Here is a 19,587-nt window from a genome sequence, read left to right on the forward strand (position 1 = left end):
GGCATTCCGGTGGAGGCCCACGCTGGAGAGAGGGAGAGCTGTCTGAGGTACACTCGCCACTGAGGGGGGAGGAAGGATTAGGAGGCGCAAAGTAATTTCTGTAACTTTCAAACACCTGTCTGCTCTCCCTTCTCTACCACCACCACCCTCTCCTCCTCTACCATCCCCCTTTCCTCCTCTTTTAAACCCCCCTCTCCTCTAACCCGTTTCCTCCCCTACACCCCCTCTCCTCCTATGCAACCCCCTCTCCTCCTCTCCTTTTTTACCACCCCCTTTTCCTCCTCTAACCTCTGTCTTCTCCTCTATAACCCCGTCTCCTGCTCTTCCAAGGAGTTGCAGCCCTCTGCTGCCAGCGCCACGGATCAGGAGGAGACGCGTTGCTGTGGATTGCGGGAGGAAGTCGTCACCGTGGATTGGAAGGAGGAGGCCTGGGTGCCGCAGATAGGAGGTTGAGGCTCTACACCAGGTGATCGCAGACAAGAGGTCCCGGCACGCGTTGAGCGGGAGGAGGAGGCCCGGCGCTGGAGAGAGGGAGAGCTGTCTGAGGTACACTCGCCACTTTGATTGAGGGGGAGTAAGGCTTAGGAGGCGCAAAATAATTTCTGTAACTATCAAACACCTGCCTGCTCTCCCTTCTCTACCACCCTCCTCTCCTCCTCTACCGCTCCCTCACCTCCTCTACTCCCCACCTCTCCCCTATACCACCCCTCTTCACCTCTACCACCCCGTCTCCTCCTATACCATCCCCTCTCCCCCTATAGCACCCCTCTCCCCATATACCACCCCACTCCTCCTCTACCACCCCCTTTTCCTCCTATACCATCCTCTCTCCACCCCCTTCTTCTCCTCTACCACCCCTCATCTCCTCCTCTTCCATCCAATCTCCTCCTCTTCCATCCAATCTCCTCCTCTACTACCCCCCATCTCCTCCTCTACTACCCCCATCTCCTCCTCTACTACCCCCCATCTTCTCCTCTACTACCCCACATCTCCTCCTCTACTACCCCCCATCTCCTCATCTACCAACCCCCTTCTCCTCCTCTACCACCACCCTTTACTCCTATGCTACTCTCTTCATCTACCTCCCATTTTCCCCTCTACCACCCCCATCTCCTCTAACCCCTGTTTCCACCCTGTTAGGAGTAGTTTTTAACCTACCTCCTGAGGTGGACTCTAACCTACCTCTGGATAGGGAGTTGGACTTTAACCAATCTTCCTTTATCCCTTCTTCCTCAATTTGATGGCCCCCCTTAGAGCTCCGTGAGTGTTAACCCTGTATATGCTGATCAGAAAAGAAGACCATCATGTATGCAAGGTACAACACTGATTTATTGTTTACACATACAGCATATTTATACAGTATAGCATGCATGGGCTCGACAAGAGATGATTGGATGATACAGGGGTGTAGCAGGGAGGAGTTCCAGTTACTGTCTAGGGGATATATGTTATTATTATACAAGGACATGGGAGAACAGACAGTTTTTGTAGAAAACATGTGAAATACATCTTAAAGGAAATAACCTTGAGCAAAGCAGCCTTGAGCAGCAGCAGACTGTCACAAAGCAGAATAGAAACTTGTAATTTTCCACTCACTATAAGGCATTTGAGACAAGATGGAGAACAGCATACAAAATGGTGTATAAATCCTTTCAATCCCCTCTTAGAATCATAATTTATTTAAATTATTTGATTCTCACGTGTGCTTTTCCTTTTAATACGCTGTTCCCTCACATATGTAGCATAGTCATCGGGTGTAGGGGTTTCAGAGGAAAGATCAATATACATAATAGCTACAGGTGTTGTGGTACCTATATATTTGGAAACTATTCTCCTGCCTAGTGGAAAAATACAGTAAGCAACGATTATGATGAACAGAAGTACAGTAAGTGTAATGATACCTAGTTGAGTTAAGGCATGTTTCCAGTTGCTCATCCAGCCGAACCAAGCAGCCCAGGGGTCAGTGACACCTGAGTTTTCCTTGAGCTCTCGGGATAAGTCTTCTAATTTTTTAATGGCTAGTGTGACTTTGCCATTGGGACCTGTATTGTCAGGAATGAAGGTGCAACATCCTGCAACTGTGTTTATGTATACACATGTACCACCTTTCTCGGCCAAGATCATATCCAGGGCCATGCGATTCTGGAATGTCATCTGTGATGTGGCCTCCAGTTGTTCTGCAATACCTTTCAAGGCATCCTTTGTATCATTAACAAATCTCTGTTGATTATAATACATATAGTTTATCCATGCAACATTCTTATTGATTGTAACCTGGGGCAGCAGAGATTCAAAGCCAGCAGCTACTTCATCTCGGGCCTTGAACTCGTCTGGGACACCCCGGGGTACACCAATAGTATCAATGTATACGTGTGGGTCAAAGCTTTCCAGTAGGGTACTTCTCTTTTGTCTAGGGTGTGGGTTAGGTAGGGGTGAAGGTGTTTCAATGGCTGTTGGCAAAATATGGATAGGCATAATGATTTTTGAGAGAGCACATTCGCCTCTCCATACACTGTCAAGCTTTGCTCTAATTTTCATGTCCCCACAAATGAAATAAATGTCACCAAGGGATTTCTTCATGATGGGTAAGGTTACATACCTGCGGATGGCACAGTAACCATCCGGGAATGTTTTCAGATCTACCCCCTTAGTGACATTAGAACAGTAACAAGTATAGTTGCCTGGATATATGGTGATTGTGTTACCTGGATTGGTGTTTTTTCCTAAGATGGGGTAGTTCTTCTTCCATAACTCACATTCATTATCTTTAGTTTTATTGCCAGTGTATAAGGTAAAAAAACATTCATCCTCTGATTCTGGTATGTTAAGGGGGACGGTACCAAGGTGGGGTCTGGACTTAGCACATACATAACAGTCAGTTCGGTTAGTCTGTCGTGCATTGTATTTCATCCATTCTAACCAAAGATTCACATCAGCTAAACCTGTCTCTATGGACATGGTGTCCTCATATGTGGGATTACTGATAGCAACCATATCTTTAAAGGTACTTATGTGTGGTTTGAATGGGGATAATGGCTGGGGCCTGGCGGGGGATGGTGGCTTACGGAGGGAAAGGTATTCCTGATTGTTAAACATATCTTTGAGATAGAATTGTTGTCTATCACTGGCATATCCACCTCCCCACCATACCCCTAGAACATACATTCCAGCATCACTGGGGCTGGGATTTTCAATATTTATAGTGCAATAATAGTCATATCTACCGTCATCCTTAGTGATAGTCATCCTAGAAAGTAATGGCTTACCATACTTGTCCTTTCGATCAATAGCCAAGGTGGGTTTGTATGCCCAGTCGATACCTGAATTCCACCCCACTGCTCCCCAATAATTGCAGTTATTTCCCCAATAATAATCATCTGTGACACAAATATATACATTTTTTGTCTGGCTGAGAGCTGATTTGGATGGCATGGACCACATGTTACTAGGTATGACCGTATCATAGTTTATTCGGTAAGTGGCCACGCGAGTGGTAGATGAATTGTACCAAAGGGTAAGCACATCATCCTGACTGGTAATATCCACTTCTGCGGTACAGAAATTATAAAGAACAAGAGCGAGTAAAGTCAGCAGAGCTAAGATAGGGGGAATCATTTCCTTCAAGGGTCCTCTCGGCCTCAGTAGGAATTCCGTTTTCCTCGATGTCTGGATCCCCTACCGGCAATTCTTCTCCTCGTAGGAGGTCAGAGTTATTAACTCCCGTTAGTACCTCACTGGTCCGGTCTGTGTCAATCTCAGGATCGGTGTCGACCTCTGTGTCGAAAGTAGTTGGAGTAGGGATTTTCTTCACTCTGGATGCGTGGATCCACGTTGGGTTGTCATCGGTGAGCACAGCAGTTCTTGTCACAGCGACCACCTCTGTCTCAGGACCGTAGGAGAAATCACCTGGATTCTTGTTGCGTGGAAGGACTTTAACCACAACTTTGTCTCCGACTTGGAATGGATGTGTAGGTTTCTGTGGATGACAAGGATTTTTAAGTACAACTTCATGTTCAATTTCGTCTAGTCTGTGTATTAAAGTTCTTACATATTCTTCTCTGATTACTTCTAAATCTCCTGCTTGTGTGACTAGTGGTTTCCTTGCCCAGGGGGTGGGGAAGGGGCGTCCCATTAGTATTTCAAAAGGGGAGTAACCTAGAGTCTTTTGTGGCGTCATTCTTATTTCAGCTAACACAATAGGAAGGACTTGCTTCCATTTTGTGAAGGTGCCCCCAGTAGCCTTTCTCAATTTATCCTTCAAGGTGCGGTTCATGCGTTCGACAATAGCTGAACTCTGTGGGTGGTACGGAATGTGGAATTTCCAATCTATTTGGAGGGCTTTAACTAGTTCAGCAGTGACTTTGGCAGTAAAAGCAGAACCTTTATCACTATTGATTTGTAGCGGGCATCCCCAGCGCGGAATGATCTCCTGCGTGAGAATGCGGGCTACAGTTTTTGCATCTTCGGACTTTGTTGGATATGCCTCCGCCCAGCGTGAGAACATATCAACTATGACCAAAGCGTATTCCTGTTTCCCTGTACCTGGTATATGGGTAAAATCAATCTGCAGGTGAGTAAACGGAGTGGTGGGGTATTCAAGATGTTGGTGTTTTGCTTTATTGGGATTGTTAGGGTTGTTTCTAAGACACACAATACATCTACTAACATATTGGGTGACAAGTTCTTTTGCATTTGTGATGTAAAAATCATTGGTGAGGAGCAGTGTTGTCGTGACTTTGCTGTGGTGACCTACTCCGTGATAGTGTGCTATGAACAGTGAGGCACTTGTTTGGGGGATACAGGGTTTCCCCTCTTTGCAGATTAATCCAGTCCGTGGATTCTTCTGCAGAATTGGGTATGTCCAATCTGATAAATCAGAGTTAGAGGCAGTTGCCTGTAATTCTGTAAGTAAGTATGTGTCTTCTAGTGACGGTGGTGACATTATGGTAAGTGTGAGGTTGTATGTGGATGTGGCAGCAGCTTGTTTTGCAGCAGTGTCAGCGAGGGCATTGCCTCGTGAGATATCATCTTTTCCACCAGTATGTGCTTTGCAATGGAGAATGGCAATGTGTGAGGGCAATGTGATTGCGTGCAATAAGTCAGCAATAAGTTGGGCATGTGAGATGCCTTTTCCATCAGCGCCTGTGAAACCTCGGCGCTGCCAAATCATGCCGTGGTCGTGAACAACGCCATAAGCAAATTTGGAGTCTGTGTAAATGTTGACAGGTTTTCCTGTGTACAAGTGACAAGCTCTGGTGAGAGCGATTAGCTCAGCAGCCTGTGCTGATTGCAGAGGAACTGCTTTTGCTTCAAGGACAGTTTGAGGAAGTTTAACTACTGCGTAGCCTGCCTGGTATGTTTTATCATTTGGTTGACTGCAGGAGCCGTCGACAAAAATTATGTCGGCGTCGGGTATGGGTACAGCCGACATGTCACTTCTGGGTGAAGTTTCTGAGTCGATTGTCAGAGAACAGTCATGTGGGGGAGGTGCTTCGTCATCAGGTCCTTTTAAGCCTAAAAGGGCATTAAGTATGGGCACAGGTCCTTCTGTATTTGTAGCATATTTGATAACAAGTGATGGGTTACCTAGTAAGAGTACCTCATAACCACTAAGTCTTTGGGCCGACATGTGTTGCGTATGTAAGCCTTTTAAGATGGACAGGACGTTGTGGGTAGTGTGAAGGATGGTGTTGTGTCCTAAAGTGAGTGTGGCAGCCATTTCAACAACCATTGCACAGGCAGCCAGCGCTCGAAGACAAGCAGGCATTCCTTGTACAGTGACCGGCATTACCTTTGAAAAGAATGCGACAGGGCGCATTTTGCCCCCATGACCTTGGGTGAGCACGCCCGCCACAGTTTTACAAGTGTCCCTTGCAAACAAATGAAATGGCAAAACATAGTTGGGGAGACCAAGCGCGGGACTTTTAACTAACATTGCTTTGAGCTTTTCATATGCAGAAAACATTTCATTTGACCATTGTATGACTTTGGGTTTGTCTTTGAGTGTGCACTGTCTCAAGATATTATCGTAATAGGAACAATCAGAAATCCACTGTCTGCAGTAGTTTACCATACCCAAGAAAGACAGCATATCCTTCTGGGTAGCTGGGGTGACCAGGCCCAGTACAGACTGTATGCGTTGTGGACTGATTTTCCTTTCTCCCTCAGAGAGCACAAAACCCAAGTAATTGACATGCTTTTGACACCATTGCATTTTTGTTCTGGACACTTTATGTCCACATTCACATAACCAGTTCAATAATGATATACCATCTTCCCGGCTGGCTTCCTCCGTTGGACTACAGAGTAGCAGATCATCTGCATACTGTAGCAGGACTGAACCACAGGGGGGGTGCCAGGGTGCCAATGTGGCTTGGAGGACTATGCTATAGACCACTGGGGAGTCAATATAGCCTTGTGGTAAACGACACCAAGTCATTTGTTTACCTTCAAAAGAAAAAGCAAAAAGTAATTGGGTCTCTGCATCTATTGGAATGCTAAAAAATGCGTTCTTCAGATCGGCTACTGTGAAAAATGCTGCGTCTGCAGGGATGGCTGAAATGAGTGTGTTAATGTCTGGCACTATTGGTGCAATTGGGACTATGAGGTCATTTACCTTCCTCAAGTCCTGTACAAATCTAATACTTCCATCAGCCTTAGCGACCGGGTTGATGGGTGTGCAGTATGGTGAGATCACATATCTCAGTATGCCTTCTTTTAAAAACTCCTGTATCATTGGTCTAAGACCGTCAATTTTCTCTGATGATAAAGGGTATTGTTTGCTGTACACGTGACTAGAGTCTGGCTTGAGTTTGGCTTTGTATGGTGTACAGGGTATGAGGCCTGTGTCATAGGGACCCTTGGCCCAAATTTCTGCATTGATTTTGTCAATTGAGGTATCAAGTGAATCTTGGGACATTAGGAAGTGTGGTGAAGTGACGTGAAGTCCACTTCCTTTGGGTGAGGGTGTAATGGAGATGTGGAATTTGTTGAAAAGATCCCTTCCCAACAAGTTAACAGGGCATTCTGAAATAACCCTGAACTGATGTTCTCCTAAGTAATGTCCGTTCATGGACTGTATGATCAGTTCGTCAGTCAGATAAGTGTCAGTGGGTATCCCATTGATTCCCATTGAAGGAGTAGTCTTTTGCAATTCACCATCATAGTGTAATGAACACAGGACACTGGTTGTGGCACCGCTATCTACCAAAAAGGGTAGCTTCTTTCCATTAACATATAAAGTGATAAGGGGTGCGTCTTCCCAGTGTGTGGTGAATTGTACAAAAGATAGGACACCCTCCTTCGGGCCCCGTCACAAGGTGGGGTCGGACCAATCAACTCTAAAACGTACATGTTCTTGGACGGGTGTGGGGCCACGTGCTGCTCTGGGTGGCCCTTGTGTGAAAGATGGTTGCTGAGACCTGTGTGTGCCTGGTGGAGGTCGATATGGTTGTTGTGGTCTTTGGGGTGGGAATGGGCATTCCCTAGCCCAGTGTGTGTCTTGGCCACAATTGTAACATGTTGTGTCTTTTGCTATTGTGCCAGTGTTATTATCTCTGTTGTAAAGAGGGGCCCGATGGTGTTGGTGTGGTGGGCCTTGTGGTGGTCTGAAGGGTTTCCTTTGACCATATTGGGGTGCCCTACTCTGTCTATTTGATGGGCCCCTGTTGTCTTGTTGATAACTGTGTGTTGTGACAATTGTCTTTTTCATGTCAAAACATCCAGCTGCCTCCTTTTCATACAAATGGGTCTCAAATTCTTGGAGGGTGTCTGAAGTCCAGGAAGAGACACTTTGTTTAACTGGCGTGGAAATGGAGGGGTGCAGGTTATTGATAAAGGTGGAAATGAGTAAGGAGAATATTTCAAGAAATAGTCCCGCTTCCTCAGTCCAGCATCTTTTAAATCTCTTCCAAAATTCAGTGACTGATTCAGTGGGTTTTTGTTTACACGCCACTGCGACAGGCAATGAGGACCTCATTTTGAAGATCTTGGTCATCCCTGCTTCTATTTCTGTCCACATTGTGGCTATTGCGTCTGAATTATTTAAGGGGTAGTTTTCTGTTCCTACCGTGGTTGTAATGTTTTCGAAACTTTTGATCTTACCCCAATCCCACGCATGGTGATGGTCGATTACATTATCGACAATCAGTTTTATGTCATCATGGGTGTAATTTCTGCCTACACATGCTTTCTTCAGATAGGCAATGGTTCCTGCCGCGGTTACAGAGGGTTTTGGGCAGTGTTTAATGATCCTATTTAGGTCTTCTATGTCAATTGGTTTAACAAGTAATTGGTCACCAATTGTCATGAAGGGACAGTATTGAGTTGTTGTGCCATCATAGGTGGCACCAGATTTTGTTGTCTTCGGGCCAAGTTCTGTAGTAACTAATGATTTGTCTGCTGATACTCTGGTGCTTTTTGCTAAAGGTCCTTTCTCTTCTCCCTCTAACAAAGGCATATCCTCGGTATTAGTTTCCTTTTTATCATCTAATTTAAGATCTGGTTTGGGTGGAGGTGCGGTAGGATGTAGAACATGGTGACCCACGGCCATCAGTTCTGTATCCGTGAGGGAAGGGTATACTGGACTGTAAGGTGGAGGTGAAAGGACTTTAATTTCCTTATTGATACGAGTCTCCTCTATTTTATGGAGTTTTGCAGTGACGTCTCTAATTTTCTTTTGTTTCTTTGTCAAATTGGTGTCATGCCAGAAAGGTGCAATAATAAGCCATTGTTCACCTCCTGCACGCATGTATTTCATATCCCAGGTGGGATCTCCTGTATACCAGGGGAAGGCTTCTTTGTCCCCAAGACAAAGACCTTTTATCATTTGCATAAAGAAAGGATAATTAGAGCCGTCTCTAGGGAAGGGGTTGGGACTACATTTTTCTGACCAACCTGCCAGGTTATCTACCCAGGGGTCAATTAGGAAATAGTCTGTAGAAGAATTACGGGCTACATATTCCTTACAAGTTTCATTGGGTAAGGGTGGTGGATAGGAAATTATTTTATTTTTACTAATTTTTGAACCCATGTTTAGTTTATGTCCTTTTATGTTTGTGTGAGAACTTTCTCCACCTTTTAATTTGTTCCTGATGTTCAGGGTCTTGACTAAAGTCAAGGAAATAGAGTAGTTGACTACCTTCAGGTAACTTGTGGATCTGGTCTAAAGTTTTAGGACAGATAATAGGATATGTGAAAAGGTTAATTGGTATATCTGTTAAGAAAAATGGGTATGTCTGATCAATGTATTTTTCAATAAGTCCTGTATCCAAATGACAACCCAATATAATAACGGATTCTAAAACGGTGCCATTAGATGATGTCTTTGTTGTGAGTTTAAATCTTGTGGGTTCTCTAATGACAGATGTCAATTTGGGCCAATAATCGTCTCTGTCGGGGTTATGGTACCAGAGGACGATACTACATTTACAATTTAAACAAGTACCTATGTATGGATGCCTGGGGTGTGACATAGACGTAGATGAAGTATGAGAATGGATGAAATATGAGAGCGTGAAAAATTCTTAGTATCCAGACCAGGGGCGCCGTTTCAGTAAGGCAGGAGTGTACCTACAGCAGCAGACTGAAAGGGTTGGTCTTTATCTGAATACTGTGTGAATTATGTATTCACTTTATACATCTCATAAAAATTAATGTTTATGATTGGTTAGTTATAACCACAGACTGTCTACGTGACAGTGGATAGAGTCAAGTGGTTTTATCCTGAAAACTGCATATGAAGCCTCACGTTGCGTTACCCCAAAGAGAGGGGAGCATATAGTCCGCAAGTCTATTGGCATACAGTAATCAATGAGACAAGAGAGAGAAAGAGTTAGTGTGCGTCAACTTACCAACCGCACAAGATGTACAAGTTAAATACATATATCGCATGTGTGTTCACTTACCAACCACACAAGGATATTACACGTAATACAACTTATACTGTAAAAGAAGGATAGTAAGAAATGGCCATATAGAAAAAAGGGCGATCAAATTGAGGTGACTAATGAGCGGACCCCTTAGGTCACTCTTTATATATTACCAGATCACTGATCTGCGTGTGCACACTATAAAACAACCAGCTGAAACTTTACTACTTTTGAAGTAAAGGTCTATACGGATTCAGGATTCGATATGTCCGTGATCCGAGAACAGGCAACAGACCACGTATGGGTGTCAACAGTTCAACGGGAACGAAGATCGAAATCCCGGGCCGGGCCCCCAGCTGTTAGGAGTAGTTTTTAACCTACCTCCTGAGGTGGACTCTAACCTACCTCTGGATAGGGAGTTGGACTTTAACCAATCTTCCTTTATCCCTTCTTCCTCAATTTGATGGCCCCCCTTAGAGCTCCGTGAGTGTTAACCCTGTATATGCTGATCAGAAAAGAAGACCATCATGTATGCAAGGTACAACACTGATTTATTGTTTACACATACAGCATATTTATACAGTATAGCATGCATGGGCTCGACAAGAGATGATTGGATGATACAGGGGTGTAGCAGGGAGGAGTTCCAGTTACTGTCTAGGGGATATATGTTATTATTATACAAGGACATGGGAGAACAGACAGTTTTTGTAGAAAACATGTGAAATACATCTTAAAGGAAATAACCTTGAGCAAAGCAGCCTTGAGCAGCAGCAGACTGTCACAAAGCAGAATAGAAACTTGTAATTTTCCACTCACTATAAGGCATTTGAGACAAGATGGAGAACAGCATACAAAATGGTGTATAAATCCTTTCACACCCCTAACCCCCTCTCTCCTTCTCTACCCCCTCTCCTCCTATACAACCCCCTCTCCTCCTCTGTCCCCTCTCCTCCTCTACCACTTCCTCTCCCCCTCACACACTCTCCCTCTCTTCATTTTCTCATTCTGCCCATCTCTCACTCTCCCCTCCCCCTATCCTCCCATCACTAACTTTCCCCTTTCACCCAATCCCTCTCCCTCTCTCTTTCTCTCCTCCTCTACCACCCCCTTTTCCTCCTATACCATCCTCTCTCCACCCCCCTTCTCCTCCTCTACCACCCCCATCTCCTCCTCTTCCATCCAATCTCCTCCTCTACTACCCCCCATCTCCTCCTCTACTACCCCCCATCTCTTCCTCTACTACTCCCCATCTCCTCCTCTACTACCCCCCATCTCCTCCTCTACTACTCCACATCTCCTCCTCTACTACCCCCCATTTCCTCGTCTACCAACCCCCTTCTCCTCCTCTACCACCACCCTTTACTCCTATACTACTCTCTTCATCTACCTCCCATTTCCCCCTCTACCACCCCCATCTCCTCTAACCCCTGTATCCACCCCTAAACCCCTCTCTCCTTCTCTACCCCCTCTCCTCCTATACAACCCCCTCTACTCCTCTGTCCCCTCTCCTCCTCTACCACTTCCTCTCCCCCTCACACACTCTCCCTTTCTTCATTTTCTCATTCTGCCCATCTCTCACTCTCCCCTCCCCCTATCCTCCCGTCACTCACTTTCCCCTTTCACCCAATCCCTCTCTCCCCCTCTCTTTCTCTCCTCCTCTACCCCCTCCACCTACCCCGTCGTTCTCTTGCCCCTTTCTCATCCCCTCTCACTTACTCTCCCCTCTCATGCATCCTCTCGTTCTCTACATTCTCTGTCTTCGCTCTCTCCCCCCTATTTTTATGTCTCACTTACTCACTCCCTCTCTTTGTCTCTCACTCACACCCTCCCTGTCCCCTCTCTGCCCATTTCTCACCCCCCTCTCTCTATTCCACTCACCTCCTCTCTCCCCTCGCTCTCTGTGCCTCACTCCTCTCCCCTCTCACTGTCCCCGTCTCCCGTACCTCTCACCCACTCTCACTCCCATTCCTCTCTCCACCTTCCCCAGCTCCCTATGTCTCTCCCTGTAGCCACCTTTGTCTCTCTATCTCTCCCCATCACCCACTGCATCACCATCTACCTCTCCATTGTAGCACTATCTCACCATTTTTCTCTCTCTCCTGTCACTCTGTCTTGCCTGGACATCTAGTGTGTGGTATGGCCATCACTGTGTGTGGCATATGTATAATGGGCATCATGGTGTGTGGCATATGTATAATGGAGCATCACGGTGTGGGGCATATGTATAATGGGAATCTCTGTGTGTGGCATATGCAGAGAATAATGTTTTTTTTTCTCATTTTTTTGTTTTTTTTAATGTAATGCCCCACCCCTTTTGTAGCTCCTCCCATATCACCGCCCACTTTCTGCCCCCGCCCACAGTTCCTGAACCTATTTTCCTACAAAAATAGCACTGTATATATATATATATGGGGTGTATGGTCCGGCACTCTCCCTTGAAATATAGCTGCCTCCGGTGCCCTTCACATGAATGGACACTTGCAAAAATGAAAGCTGGCACTCCAAGGGCACTGTGGCAGCACTCCAAGGGCAGATGCTGAGGGCAGCTAGGATCACTAGTGATCGGACCAAATTGCCCGATGTACTTGATGATTTTATCTCCAGATTTGAAGACAGAGGATATCACAGAAAAACCCTCCTACAACAAAAGGAGGAAATCCTCAAAATTGACAGAGATGATCTACTTCATCCAAGGATGGTCAACACCACCCCAAGAGACCACAGGGATGATGTGATGCCTTTCGTGACCCGTTTCAATACCGCAAGTGCCATTTTACAGAGAGCCACGAGTATAGGCGTGCGCAGCCCATTTTATTAGGGGGTGCACCGTCAAAGGGGTGTGTCTAGCATTGTTCATTGGGTGTGTCTAACACTGCCAATCATGCATGTTTACCATCATCTATTGGTACTCGCTAAAATATAAAATGTCTCTCAGCTAGAACAAAATCTCCAGCCTATTTCAGTTTTAATATTCTTATTACTCTGTATAACAGTACATGCATATAAAGTAAAAAAAAATATATGGATGAAGCAGGTATGTAGTGATATGACAACGGTCTAGTACAATTAACAATGCAAAACACACAATTGATTCATGGGCACTAATTTTAATGGAATACAGGTCTAAAAAGCAAAAGACTTTGGTAAAAGGTATTGCTGGTATTGCTAGCGGCAGGGAGTTGTTCATAAGGGTGGGTACAGCATTTGGGGGTGCCTGTGCACCCCTAACACTCAATGTGTAAAGACAGATAAAGAGTCTTTTGATACAACCCTACATTAATTTAACATTTACGTGCCACATCTTTATGACTTACTTCGCCCCCACTTGTTTAAATACATTTATACACTAGCATGTATGACAGTAACACTTGTGTATATAGCTTCCTTTTTTAATCATATGTATCATACGATCACCTTCATACACACACATCACTCCAATTCCACTACCTAAACCCACACCTTTACACGTGTACTTTGTATTTGCATGGAATTTTTTAATATTGAATAATGCATATTGATGTTCCTATAATTTCACTTTGATTGCACTGTGTTTTTCACAGTCTCTCCCGCAGCCTCCCAAGCCACACATCCCGCTGACAGGAGGTGCCGATTGGAGCCGGCAAAGGCGCGCGTGTCACACCACAGCAATCGCCATCCATGCGTTTCACAGACAGGAAAGCCGGGGACGTGTTTCCGTCCACCAGGCCCTTTCCAGCGTCTAACACCCCGGACGGCGTGGTGGAAGGAGGGAGCGGGTCTGACTATGTCTTCTGTTCACCTTATTTAAATAGTAAGCTCATTATTTGTTATTCACTTCACTTTGTCTTTTAGCCTTGAAAATGGGGCGTGCCAGCCCCGAAACGTTGGCGCAGTCTTTTATGCACTGAATTATAAAAGTTTTTTTCTCAGTCCCCTTGGAGTGCCTGTTTTCATATTTGCAAGTATATCTATATATCTATATCTATATACATATTTCTTTGACAATGAATATTTTCTTTATTTAATATTATTGGAAGAAATTTATATTATTTATACATATAAACTAATTGTACAAAGCTAATTATTCTTCTTTGCTATGTAATGACTTTTTCTAGATCATGTCCTGCTTAATCAGTGCCGATCTTTAATAAAAATATTTCGTATGATAGTGATCTACATGTAAATAAACATTAAAATAAAGCACATAAATCATTACATTCAGTGGTGGAGTGAGGCTGATGAAGTCACAGGCAGCCTTTGTGATGTCACAGGTGTGATGAAAAAAAGGCTGTGCTTGGCACAGAATCCTCAGTTATTGGATGAGTGTGAGCTGTGTGGTAGCTTTATTCTGTATTGCTATACATACGCGTTTTCTTATCGCTTTAACGCTGTTTTAGAATGTGGAAGTCTAAGGTAAGCTTATTTTTTTCTCTATATATTACAAAATAGTTAACAGTTTTGTTTTTTGTTCCATTTCAAAATTCATTTGTTGGAACTCATCATTATCAATAGAGTTTTCTTATTAAATGGGATTTTCTATGCAAATATTATAAATATTCCCTTATGAATGTGTTTGAGGAATATCATTTTTTGTTCCCATATTCAAATTGTTTAATTTTGACTCAATAGGCTAAATTTCTATTAAAGACGGGATGCTGTCCATAACAATCAATACATTTTTATCTATTAGCATCTAGAAGTTATTAAATAAATAAAGCGTATAAACTAATTGGTTGCTATAGGCAACATCCCATCTTATTATTCCCTTTGAATCTGTTTAAGATTTGTAATTTTTCCTCTACTATTCAAATTATTTCGATTTGATTCTTTGGCTGGTTTGGTATACATCAGGGGTATTCAACATGTGGCCCTCCAGCTGCTGTGGAACTACACATCACAGCCCTGTCACAGGTTTACATGCATTAATAGCAAAATGATTGCAGGATGTGCTGCGATGTGTTGTTCTACACCAGTTGTAGGACGACATGCTGAATACTCCTGGCCTACATAATCAAATCTACGAGGATATTTTAATACATAAACCTTCTTCATTAAAGGGCTGATTCAGAGCCAAAAACCCACGTGTATTTTTTGTTGTTGTGACATTGGTTTAGTACGAACACAAAACTTGAATTATTTTAACATTTATTTAGTATTTTTCTAACACCTGTTTTTCATACATATTTACAGAACTTGTGGCTGCCTTATTTAAGGCTGACATGGACGGATAGACTCCAAATTCTGTCAGACATTGGTCTGAGTGACCGAGTTATTGATGCTGCCCAGAAAATACTGCGGAAACAATTTAATGTTGAAGGCTTGCAGTCTACAGTGAGAGCAGCGTCTGGCTCCTTCACCCCCATCTCCGGGCCAGCAGTACAGATCCACCCAGATACGGATCACAATCACTTTTACGTGTCCTGTTATCATAATGGACAAATCCAAATTGCGGACAGTGATGGATGGCAAATTACCCCCTGTGCTAGCAGACAACTGCGAGAACTCTATGGGAATGTTGTGCCAAGAAAACTGCTTCAAAGCCTGGAAATCCTGGATGTGGAACAACAGAGGCCAAACACAGCGGATTGTGGACTATATTCAATAGCCAATGCTGTGCAGATCCTCTTCACTGGCAGTGTCCCCAGCTGCAGATACAACTATGCATTAATGACGCCACATCTTATACAGTGCCTGGAGACTGGAAACTTTACTCCATTTCCTAAAATTAGGAAAAGAAGATGCCATTATAAATCGGGGAATCTTGATGCAGACAGCAGCCTACACACTGGAAAATCTACAACAATTCCAGAATCGAGGAAACGGAAACACCTTGAAGAAGGTGGAAGTAACAAACGGTGGAAACGTTCCGGGTATTATTAGCTGCAACTCAACATCAACTCTGAGGTGCAGCCGTACCATCAGCTGTCTGGTATGATTGGACTCTAACATATATGAGCAGTCATGCATCTCCGATAGGTGTAGAGGCGACTCCAGATCACGGTGGCGTCATTAGGGGAACACCAAGAATATCTGGGGATTATGGCTACTGGCGACACCCCAAAAAAAAAACGACACCTGGCAGCCACCTCATGGGTGTGTTGGAAGAGCTGCTAAGCTGCTAAATAGTTTAAAAATATTGACAGCAAGTGGGACTATACACGGGGAGAGGTTGCTGAGCGATCTGAACAATGTAGATCACTCAGAATCGCTCAGCAAGATTGCTCAGCACACATCACTGTACAGCGATATGTCAGCAATGTGTGCTGAGTGATCTGACAGGGCCTGTGTTCTGCGGTGAGAACACTGGCCCTGACAGGTGATTAACTAGATTTATCAAGCATGCTGTATCTTAATTGCCTGATGATAGCTAGGCGTGGGGCCGCGCATCGCTATCACTATTGCCCCTACACACGGAGCAATGTAGGGGCATTTTTGAAGGTAGGGTTGAGGTTGTAGGGTAAGTACACTTACCTGACTTCAGTCGGGATTCCCTCCATCGAGATACTGGTTATGTGCAGTTCCGTTTTCATAGGTTTTACCCGTGGAACGCACGGCCATTTTTTAGGTGGAATGCATGGCCATTTTTAAAGCGGAGCTGAATAGACATCAATAGATTTTATCCGTGGAACACACGGCCATTTATAGGTGGAACGCACAGCCATCTTTAATACGGAGGTGAATGGATATAATAGGTGTTTTCCATGGAACGCACGGCCATTTATAGGTGAAACACACGGCCATTTTTAATGCAGAGGTGAATAGACAACGCCTCGCATTCTATTTCTGGTGTCCTATGAAACGCATGAAATCCTATTTCCGGGAGGCAGCCTGGATCATACCCGCCTCTAGATGATGCTAAATAGGGCGCATAGCCATATAACCCCCTTTATATAGATGTAATAGGGATTTTTACACAAATGAAAGAAATGCGGGGCATTTAAATTAACCTAATAACCATGCTTCATATATAGATAAAGATAAGGATATTTGATGTAAAAATGTGACATTCTACCAATCCTTTATGGCAAATGCTAGATGACATTATTTATAAATAAAACTGTAGGGATTTTAATAATGGTGATAAATATTTTCCAAAATAAAAAATAAAAAATGATATGTTTAAAGAAACCACTTGATTTCAAAATCCCCATTGAGTCCCTTTGGAGTGAGGGTACTCATGTTGTAAATAAATTTCATTTCTGTTTTTGCGAGGATGGTCTCACATCCCTTTTGGCGCCAATTTCCCGTTACTTTTTTGATCCACACTACTTGTTTTGATGTCTTTGCTGGAGCAATTATGTACATTCTTGAAATGCTCTGAAAGTACTCTTAGGGTGCGTGAGGTTTTCCCACCAGTTTGAAGATCCAGCGGGCTTCGGATTGAAGGAGCTTCGTGTCCCGATCGCCTCCTCTCAGATGGGCTGGCACATGGTCGATAATCTGGTGCTTAAGGTTACTCAATTTATGATCCTTTTCGGCAAAGTGTCTATATATACATGATGCATAAGTCACGTTCACAGTGTGGAACCTGATCCCTTACGAAAAAGGTTAGACCCCAGGCAGTGTGGCCCATCAATGGTTTCCGTGTAACCTTGTGGTGTCCCCAGTCTGCCACTTGAAACAGGTCCTGGAAGTCACTATTCACACTTGAGCATAGTCCACACCCTGCATAAGGTGGATATACTGTAAAGTATCTGCAGTCCTGTAACAGCCACTTCGCATGGGGCCTTAGTAAGAGAACTCTTCTGAATCCAAAATTATGGCTACTGCTAGATGCTGATATTACAAAACTAATAAGTCCAGTAAGTAAGCAAATGCTTTGAAAGCTACTAAGGAAGCTTAATTGGTAAGTTTACACATTTTAGTAAATACTGTATACTGTTTACAAGCAAATCTTGTGCCTAATTATTTAGTTATAATGAGTTTGGTGTAGTTTTATGCAGCAGGTTACAAAGAAAATATTTCATATAAATTCAAAGAATACATAACATGAAATGTAGGGGCATGAATACATTCCCAGTGTTATTTTTCAAACAGCCTGGAGAGTGCTGCTACCTTGTGATTGCCTCTGTGAGAGAGAGAAAGAGATGTAGTTTTACTTGCTGCCAAACAGATGGCAGTGTTTTGTGAAACACAGACATTAGACATATCTATATCTATATATATATATATATATATATATATAGATATATATATATCTATATATAGATATATATATATATCTATATATATATATATATATATATATATATATATATGGGGTGTATGGTCCGGCACTCTCCCTTGAAATATAGCTGCCTCCGGTGCCCTTCACATGAATGGACACTTGCAAAAATGAAAGCTGGCACTCCAAGGGCACTGTGGCAGCACTCCAAGGGCAGATGCTGAGGGCAGCTAGGATCACTAGTGATGGGACCAAATTGCCCGATGTACTTGATGATTTTATCTCCAGATTTGAAGACAGAGGATATCACAGAAAAACCCTCCTACAACAAAAGGAGGAAATCCTCAAAATTGACAGAGATGATCTACTTCATCCAAGGATGGTCAACACCACCCCAAGAGACCACAGGGATGATGTGATGCCTTTCGTGACCCGTTTCAATACCGCAAGTGCCATTTTACAGAGAGCCACGAGTATAGGCGTGCGCAGCCCATTTTATTAGGGGGTGCACCGTCAAAGGGGTGTGTCTAGCATTGTTCATTGGGTGTGTCTAACACTGCCAATCATGCATGTTTACCATCATCTATTGGTACTCGCTAAAATATAAAATGTCTCTCAGCTAGAACAAAATCTCTAGCCTATTTCAGTTTTAATATTCTTATTACTCTGTATAACAGTACATGCATATAAAGTAAAAAAAAATATATGGATGAAGCAGGTATGTAGTGATATGACAACGGTCTAGTACAATTAACAATGCAAAACACACAATTGATTCATGGGCACTAATTTTAATGGAATACAGGTCTAAAAAGCAAAAGACTTTGGTAAAAGGTATTGCTGGTATTGCTAGCTGCAGGGAGTTGTTCATAAGGGTGGGTACAGCATTTGGGGGTGCCTGTGCACACCTAACACTCAATGTGTAAAGACAGATAAAGAGTCTTTTGATACAACCCTACATTAATTTAACATTTACGTGCCACATCTTTATGACTTACTTCGCCCCCACTTGTTTAAATACATTTATACACTAGCATGTATGACAGTAACACTTGTGTATATAGCTTCCTTTTTTAATCATATGTATCATACGATCACCTTCATACACACACATCACTCCAATTCCACTACCTAAACCCACACCTTTACACGTGTACTTTGTATTTGCATGGAATTTTTTAATATTGAATAATGCATATTGATGTTCCTATAATTTCACTTTGATTGCACTGTGTTTTTTACAGTCTCTCCCGCAGCCTCCCAAGCCACACATCCCACTGACAGGAGGTGCCGATTGGAGCCGGCAAAGGCGCGCGTGTCACACCACAGCAATCACCATCCATGCGTTTCACAGACAGGAAAGCCGGGGACGTGTTTCCGTCCACCAGGCCCTTTCCAGCGTCTAACACCCCGGACGGCGTGGTGGAAGGAGGGAGCGGGTCTGACTATGTCTTCTGTTCACCTTATTTAAATAGTAAGCTCATTATTTGTTATTCACTTCACTTTGTCTTTTAGCCTTGAAAATGGGGCGTGCCAGCCCCGAAACATTGGCGCAGTCTTTTATGCACTGAA

At 43.6% G+C, this 19,587-nt stretch overlaps 1 protein-coding gene across 1 annotated transcript; it reads right to left on the bottom strand.

The window, feature by feature from the left end:
- Nucleotides 1–1,311: 1,311 nt before the first annotated feature.
- Nucleotides 1,312–10,713, bottom strand: LOC146064766 (syncytin-1-like). Its single transcript, XM_083178612.1, has 2 exons — nt 10,275–10,713; nt 1,312–3,976 (listed from the first exon to the last, which is right to left on the bottom strand). Exon 2 carries the CDS (start codon nt 3,613–3,615, stop codon nt 1,681–1,683), a length of 1,935 nt encoding a protein of 644 aa, XP_083034738.1. The 5' UTR covers nt 3,616–3,976; nt 10,275–10,713; the 3' UTR covers nt 1,312–1,680.
- Between the last annotated feature and the right edge of the window lie 8,874 nt (nt 10,714–19,587).

Source organism: Crinia signifera, chromosome 1 (genome assembly GCF_055691185.1).
Source record: "Crinia signifera chromosome 1, ASM5569118v1, whole genome shotgun sequence".
NCBI lineage: Eukaryota > Metazoa > Chordata > Amphibia > Anura > Myobatrachidae > Crinia > Crinia signifera.

What these genes read in the sequence shown, in the direction of transcription:
- LOC146064766 (XM_083178612.1), bottom strand. Translation starts at nt 3,615, where the DNA reads ATGATTCCCCCTATCTTAGCTCTGCTGACTTTACTCGCTCTTGTTCTT.